This window comes from Serinus canaria, chromosome 3 (assembly GCF_022539315.1).
Source record: "Serinus canaria isolate serCan28SL12 chromosome 3, serCan2020, whole genome shotgun sequence".
Taxonomy (NCBI): domain Eukaryota; kingdom Metazoa; phylum Chordata; class Aves; order Passeriformes; family Fringillidae; genus Serinus; species Serinus canaria.
The window spans coordinates 37,083,746-37,091,911 of NC_066316.1; the positions used below are offsets into that span (position 1 = coordinate 37,083,746).

Consider the following 8,166-nt stretch of genomic DNA (forward strand, 5'->3'; position numbering starts at 1 on the left):
CAATTTTCCTCTGTAGTCCAGACAGCTTTGAAGTGTTACCAGTAGTTTGGACATTTTGACTGCCTACTGTAACACTGACAGCCAGTCAGCACCCGGCCAATGCTTCAGATTAAGTTGTTGCCTTCTGCTCTACTGTTCTCATAGAGACTGATATATCAAGAGAGTGAGCCCAAGAGAGCTCCTTGGAGTAAAATTAAGCCGACAAAGGGAATTGTGTGCCTGCACAGATATTTGCATGGCAGCAAAATTTCTGGAATTCAATAGACTGCTTCTGCAAAAGTCTTTGGGGAAGAAAAAAAAAATTATTAAAAAATACCTCTACAGAATGATTAAGAGCTGCACACAGAGAAATGCTTTCAAAACACAAGCATTTAATTTTTTAAAATGTTAAGTGAGATGTAAATATGCATGGTAGCAACAAAGTGCCCAAAAGCATACTGAAAACATATTCCATACACAGTTAGCAATAGAAGTCTGTACAAAAGTAATAAAGTTACACAATATAAAAAATACTCCATAACTATAATTTAAAAGAGGGAAAAAAGACAAGGGAATTGATTTCTCAGTTCATATAATTTATTGCAGTTAGCACACAGTTTAAAAATTCACCAACACACCAATAGTACAAAACTAAACAGCATTATAAGTTATTCCCTCCTCAGGAAAATAAAACATACTATGATTGTCAAAGCTAGATGTCAGTCTAAGTTTTAGAACAAAAGAAGAATGTGAAACTAAGGAAAGGAAAAAAGCAATCACTCACGAGGACCACAAAAAAATCCAAGAGAAAGTCCATTTTCCTCAGACACTGATTGTCTTTTCTAACTTAAGAAAAGAATGTAGTTTTAAACCTAGAAACTATTCAAGTAACTAAAGATAACGCTCCAAGGCCATTTTCACAGCTTTTTTTTTGTTTTAAATGCCATTACAGCCAAATTAACACACATTTGACCAAATATTTCCAAAACAGTCCAGCAATACACAATGGAGTTTTCCATTCAGTATCTTAAGCACAAAAATAGGCTATGTTTACAGTAGTTAAGGCGATCAAATTTTAAACAAAAGCAGAGAAAAAAAAAAAGGAAAAAAAAAAAAGGAAAAAACAGCAAACGTTTTCCATGCTACTCCCATAGACCTTATTTGTAAGTGCAAGACAGGAAAACAAACACTGTGCAAAATGCTTTTGACCTGCGTGTTGGTCATTAAAACCACACGTCAGGCTGCAGTCTCTGCTGCTTGGATACGCATAGTCCTTCCCCGGCCCCCCCGGCCCCCCCTGTCACTCAGGCCTGCCCAGGCCTTTCAGCCTGGGGCTTTTTTTGCTTTTTTTTTCAGTCCACAGCCTCTTTTCAACGGGGGGGAAAAAAAAAAAAAGAACGACCTATTGTGGTGGAGTGGTGCAGCAGGAATCCTACAAATGCTCATCTGGGGAAATGGACGCACCTCAGTTGGAGCTGGCGTGGGGTCTGTGCAATTAGAAGGGGTCTGGGGTTAGTAAATGCACACCGCACATGCAAATCTCGAAGCCTGGTTGTAAACATTCAATTTTTTTCTCCTTGTTAACGTAGCTAAATCGGCAACTCGTAGCTTAAGTTCTTCTCAACTTAAAGACAGTGGGAAAGTAAATTTAAATTAGATAAAATAAAAACAGTGCATTTCTCGTCTTTATAACACTGGCATTTTCAACGGTGTCAGGTTTTTTTCCTAAGGAAATTAAATAATTTTCAACTCACTCGTTAAAGTTATACAATGCAAACAAAGACAAAAATATACTGAAAATCATGCATTTCTGTAGCGTTAATATTTACTTTTCAAGACTCAACTAAGAGCATCAACACAACCTGCCAAGTTCTTTGATACCTCCCCCCGGCCCATGTAATCAATTACAGTATACAATAACAGTAATTCACATTTTTTAAACACACAGTTCATCACTGCTGAAGCTGCAATATCCTTTTTCATCCCAAGCAAACCTTCACGTAAGACAGAGTCCCAGTGATCCCAGTGTACTCTCAGGGTTTTTGTTTTATGTTTTTGTGTTGGTTTTTTTTGTGGTTTTTTTTTTCCAGTGGGAACTGTCAGAAATCCAGAAGTTGCAATAATAAGTTTTAAGTCAACCGCTTGTTTAAAAATAGATAATCCAGCATTTCAGAAATTTTCCATTTGGGTCTAAAAGCATTCAGGTTTCCAACAGCTAGAAAGGATTCATGCAATTATAGAAATGTAAAGGAACTGACAAAATTGGGAGAGGATTTCTACATTCAGATTTTAAGAGGGGGAAAAAGATCAAGAGTTTAAAAGAATGCAGTGTTTTGGGGAAAATAAAGCCACGTCCAAATTTTTTGAAATGGAGATTCCTTAGAAGTAAAGTATCCGCTGGCTTCTATTCCGAAAAGGGGGAAAAATACGCTCCGCAATTAGTTACTTTGTCGGATTACCTCTACAATTCATTTTTATTGGAGTGCTAAATTAGTGAAATATTCATGCTGCCTTAAAGTGCAAAAACAAGCTAATAGCCAAACTTTCAGTTCAAGGAAACAAGATTGCTTTTAGACTGTACCACAACTATATAGATTTATATATATATTATTTATATATATAAAAATTTTATTTCCAAAGTTCTTGTGAGCTATCTTCTAAGGTCCAGTCTCTGACAGTAGGTAAGCTCAGTGCTTCGCTTTTGACAGACAATGAGTTCACCAACTCACAGTGAAACTTCCGAATGTGTCTGTAAAGGTCTCCGGACTGTGTGAACCTGCGTTCACACCACTTACAAGCATGAGGCTTCTCCCGCGTGTGAACCACTGCGTGGCGGCTCAGGTTGTGGGAGTACTGGAAGCTCTTCCCACACTGGGTGCAAGTGTAGGGCTTTTCACCTGAATGAGTCCTCTCATGACGTTTCAAGGTGTACATGCAAGAAAAAGTCTTACCACACAACGAGCAGGTCGGGACATTGACATCGGTAGCAGGCTTGCTGCGGATCCCGTCCTGCTCTCGAAAGTGCGTGCTTAAATGAATTTGCAGGATGTGGGGGCTAGGAAAGACCTTGTTGCAGAGAGGACACATGAAAATTTGGCCAGCAGGGCTAAGTATGTTTGACACATAAGGGAGCAAGCTGCTGTCCATGTTTCCTTCCACCTGGACTCTCTCATTCTCTGGAGTTATCATTTCGTCATCGCTTGCCTTGTCCTCTCTATCTAGCTCCCTCAAGACCGAATCTTCCCTCATCGGAGCCAGGTGGGCCGGCTCGTACTGTACCCTGTTATTAGTGCTCACACTTTCTTTCACAGTGCTATGTTCCATATCATAGTCATTAGTGCCAACATCACTCTCATCACAGGAAGCCTCTTTTTCCACCTTCACCTGAACCAGGCTGTTTCTAAGCATGTCCTGCGAAGAGAAATAAGAACTGTTCAAATTTTCAACTCCTGAAAGGCTGGACTTGACAGACAGGTCCAGCACGCAGTCAACATCTGCTGAATCCCTCACGGAGGTGACAGACCTCTGGGACAAAGACTCTGTTGAGCTGCAGGGGCTGGCTACTGTTTTTCCAGCTGCTGCTGTGTGCGTCTCTGCCTCTCCGCCAGTCTGGGGAATGCCTGCTGAGTCTGAGGGCAATCTCATCCACATGTTCCCAGGCTCAGCCGCCAAGTCCCTTTTGCTAGGCAGGATGTTCAATTTTTCATCTTCTCCGTCATCTTCATCGCTGGGCAAGTCTCCTGGCATGTGGCTGCTGCCGTCGGAGAGGCTCTCCACTTTGTCTGAACAACTTGAGGCGTCTTCCTCCTTTTTTGTACTGTCTGCCTCCGTGGTTGCTTTCTCTTTCAGCTTCTTTTTGCAGACTTTGACAATGTCATACATGTGGAGATAACTGGCAGCTGCTAGCACGTCTTCAATGGGCAAGTCTTTGAACTGGAGCTTTCCTTCGTACATGAATTCAAGCAGGAGAGCGAAAGCTGGGGCTGTAACAATGTCGCTGTTCAGATGAACAATGTCCCTTTTGTCCAGCTGGTCCTTGTAAAAGAGGTGGAAATACATGCTGCATGAAGCCAGTACAGCTCTGTGCGCTCGGAACTGGGCATCTCCTACCAGAACAGTGCAATCACAAAGAAAACCCTGATGTCTCTGCTCACTCAGGCACTGTAGCAAATGTCTACTGTGGTCAGGAAACTCCATACTGTCTTCATAACCTATAAGCAACAAAATTTTAAAAAATTAAATGTAGGTCAGAATCACAGAACTTATAAATCCAAGTAATTCCACTCTAAAACCCTGGTATTCATATTGCCGAAATTTTGGTACGGACACCACGCAAAGATTATTTAACACAAATGTACAATGGCAACTCTTTCCCTGACTGACCACTACAGTTATGATTTCCTTTCTGTGGTAAATAAGCTGGTCTAGTGAGCGCATAGGTACATCTGCAATTTTTTTTTTAAAGTATCACTGCTGTTCATAAAATCTGTTCAGCAGTTTTTTGGTTTTTTTTTTAGAGAACTTCCTCCAGATTGAGTCCCTATGAGGGCAACCCCCCCTCAAAAAAAAAAATTTTTTTTTAAACACTAAGTTTGAGAGATCACAGAAGCAGCAGAAAAAACATATCAGATCATCTACCTTCTTTTTAAAGTCAAATTGTAGTAAGAGGAGAGGTTCTCACATGAAGAAATATTAGAATACCCTAATTTGTATACCCAAGTCTAACATTTATAAAAGACAAAAATTATTTACGTATATCAATTTCTATCAACAGCAAAAATGGACATTTTTACAAATTTAGTTAATGTGGCTTTCTTCTTGTAGTAAGTACAGGTTTTTTTAAGGTTTTAAACCTTTTCCACACTGTACAATAGAACAGGAACATTTTTTGCCAACATGCAGAATATACAAAAGAAAGCTAACAACCAAAACGCCAACGAGCACCACTTCCCTTGTGCAGAAGGACAGAAATTTCCCTCCCCTCCCACACCAGGCAGAGTTTGCAGTACTAAGCTTTAAAAAAAAAAAAAAAAAAAGTCATTCAACCATTCAACGTGAGCATGTGTCCACGTTTAGAAAGAGTATCCCAAGTACTGTTCTTACCCAAGTGTTTTTTATTTGCCCTCCTGGACGATAAAGACAAAATAAACTTAAAAAAGAAATAAAGAAGTCAAAAATCAAATGGAAAGTAAAATCTTTTAAAAACCCATGTTAATCTATTCTTCTGTGATTGATAGCAATGGTCTCCCAAACCATCTAAGCAGATCATGACTCTCCAGGCTGGCAGATATTATTGAAAAACCCTCATCCCCTGCAAACCAAGATGTACTAAAACTTACAACACAACCCCTACTATATTCTGTAAAATACCATTGCTAGAGTAAAGCATGAAGATTTACAATACAATCACTTTAAGTGCCCCACAGCCAACATCAATCCTAATCCTTAAGAGGGCTAAAAATAAAGATTGGAGGGCAGCTCACAAGGTAGCTGTGATCAAATTAGGAGGCTGAAAGGACAGAGAGGGACGAAGAAGGAAGCTTATAAACATCTGATCCAGCTGACTGTGGCCATATGGCAGCTGCTGCCCAGATAAAGAGATTAAGAATAGAGGAGTGCGATTACAGCTGTCTGGCCAATTCAGGCAGCTCAAATCTACAAGTTCTAAATTAGTCGCAAATACAAAAACTCCTTCAAATAATTATTGTTACACTAAATAAAAGATTTCAAATGCTGCATGCAAGGAAGAAAAGAGAAAACCAGTCAAGCCATTCTCCCGGGTACAAAAGTTTTTAAACATATAACTGATTTCTATCTTTCAGAAGCACTACAGCTGTATGCTACTACATTTCTGAGCTACTGGGTATTTAACCATGTAACGAAAGACTTCCCTACAAACACATTTTAGCCAGGAAGGTCCTTTTGTAAAAACGCACACTCTTGTATATTTCATTAAAACCCCTGTAAAGTAATTTAAAAGATGCAAGACAAAAACATAAAGCAAAACTCTCTTCAGGCTTGCCACTAAATCCATTGCAGTTTTGGTCTCAGAAATTCAGGATGAACTTGCTCTCTCCTTCGTCCAAACCAAGACATTCCCACAATATGCATTAAAGTTAATGTTAACAATGTGCCCAAGAACTGATACTCTCCAACTGTAGTCCAAGCCTTTTGACTAAGTCCACTTATCTATTTAATACTCAATTTCATATATTACCTCTAAACTTGGTTAGAAAAGTAATGTGATTTTTTTTTTCTAAAATTCAATAAACAACACACCAAAACAGAAATATGCTGTATCTAATCTATTGCTACTCCTACCTTTAGTACACATAAACCTGATTAAGTCCTTTCCTCTGAGTCTTGCTGGCTCCAGGTCTGTTAGATCGGTGGAAAAAAAGCAGACTAGGAGAGACAGATGCAAAGTGGAGATGATGTTAGAGAGGAATGAGATACCTTCTCCACACACAGATCTGCACACACTAACTCCCTGTCTGTGTGTTAGAATAAAAGGCTGAGGGATGGCAGGCTGTCAGCTGCTCTGACATCATGTTCAGATGGAAATGCTACCTCCAGCTGTGCTCCTTTTAATGCCATATGCTACTCCTCTACACTCCTGCCACCAGCTTTTTCTTAGGAGAACTTTTCTCTTCTGTTAGTATAAACAAAATACTTCAAAGTCTCTTTTTTTCAAACTTTCTAACAGGGAGGAAAAAAAAAATAAAATCCTAAACATATGGGGCTTTACTGTATGTGCAGCATAGCAACACTTCTGCCTTAACTTGGAGGTCCGCTTTACGTGCTGACAGAGTACCCCAGCCACGGGGTTACCCCAGAAAGCCACACCGGCTCGGGGTTTTGCTGAGCCCAGGGGTTCATTTAAAAGCAGAAATTAACCGGACCTATTTACCACCTCACTGCTCCCCTCTCCGCCGCCGGTCCTTTCAGTTCCAGCGTTTAAGGCAGCGCAAGTGACACCGAGCAACAACTCCGGCTCCTTTCGAGCCGCCGAGCAGTTCCCCTGGCCGGGGCACTACTGCGAGCGCTCGGCTCGGCTCCTACACCGCTCTTCCGCCGCGGGGGCCGGGGCTGCCCAGCTATTTGACCGCGGCGGCGCCAGGACGCGGGTCCCCGGCCCCGCGGGCTCCGAGTGGCCCCCCCGCCCGAGCGGGAGCCCCGAGCCGCGCCAGCCCCCCCGGTGACACTCACGCGTGTACCCAGCGGGGCGGGTCACCTGCCCGCTGCCGGGCGGGGACAGCCCGCCGCCCCCCGGGACGGGACGGGACGGGCGGGGAGGCGGCGGAGCACAGCAAGTTCCCGGCGGGCCCGGCCCCGCCGGCCCCGCCGGGCGGCGGCAACTTTTGGCCGAGGCTGTGGCGTGTCCCCCCCGACCCGACGCTCCCGTCCGGGGCCCTGGTCCCGCGGGCAGCGCCGTCCCCGCCCGCGGCCGGGCCGTGGCCGGGCGCGCCGGCAGCCGCCCCGCGGGGAAGGAAGCAGCTGCCCGGCGCGCAGGAAAAGCCGCCCCCGGGTCACGGCGGCAACAAAAGAAAAGTAACCGGGAGCGTCGCCGGGGCGGCCGGTCCCACCGCCCGGGGAGCGCTGCCCCCGCCCCTCCGCCCACCCCCGGCCGGACCCGCCGCCAACTCCGCCCGCCCCGCGGGGCCGCTGCGGCCCCGGCCCCGGCGCGGCGGGTGTGTGGGGATGGGGGCAGCGGGACTCACACTGCGCGGCGGCCCGAAGTCCCCGCGCTCCCGCCGCCGCCCGCCGGCTCCTCTTCGCTCACTTGCCGCTCCGGGATCGCGCCTCGCCCCCCGCCCGCCCCCCGCGCCCGCTGGCCGCCGCCCCCCCCGGGCTCCCCCCTGCCGGCGGCTGAGGAGCGAGCGGGGCAGCCGGCGGAGCGAAGCGGGCCCCGCGCTCAGCGGCTCCCCATGGCCCCGGCGGGGCGCGGGGGCGGGCGGGGGCCGGGGGCGGGCGGGGGCGCGGGGCGCTCGCGCGGCGGCGGCGGCGGCACAGCCGGGCCCGGCTGCGGCAGACAGATGTTCGCCCCCTCCCTCCCCGCTCCCCACTTCGGACTCCGCTCCCTGACTGACAGCGCGGCCCGCCCGCGCCGCCGCCGCCGCCAACCGCCGCGGCGCCCCGCCGCTGACTGACGGGCCGCTGCGGCCGCCGATTGGAGCGGGGCTGCCC

The 8,166-nt window shown here is 46.2% G+C and overlaps 1 protein-coding gene across 2 annotated transcripts; it reads right to left on the minus strand.

The window, feature by feature from the left end:
* Window positions 1–554: 554 nt before the first annotated feature.
* Window positions 555–7,821, minus strand: ZBTB18 (zinc finger and BTB domain containing 18). Of its 2 annotated transcripts, XM_030236129.2 has the most exons (3): window positions 7,701–7,821; window positions 6,301–6,384; window positions 555–4,190 (listed from the first exon to the last, which is right to left on the minus strand). In XM_030236129.2, exons 2-3 carry the CDS (start codon window positions 6,311–6,313, stop codon window positions 2,608–2,610), a joined length of 1,596 nt encoding a protein of 531 aa, XP_030091989.1. In that variant the 5' UTR covers window positions 6,314–6,384; window positions 7,701–7,821; the 3' UTR covers window positions 555–2,607. The 2 variants fall into 2 exon arrangements, with proteins under 2 accessions (XP_030091989.1, XP_030091990.1); XM_030236130.2 differs by lacking the exon at window positions 6,301–6,384 and having other exon boundaries at window positions 7,701–7,796.
* Between the last annotated feature and the right edge of the window lie 345 nt (window positions 7,822–8,166).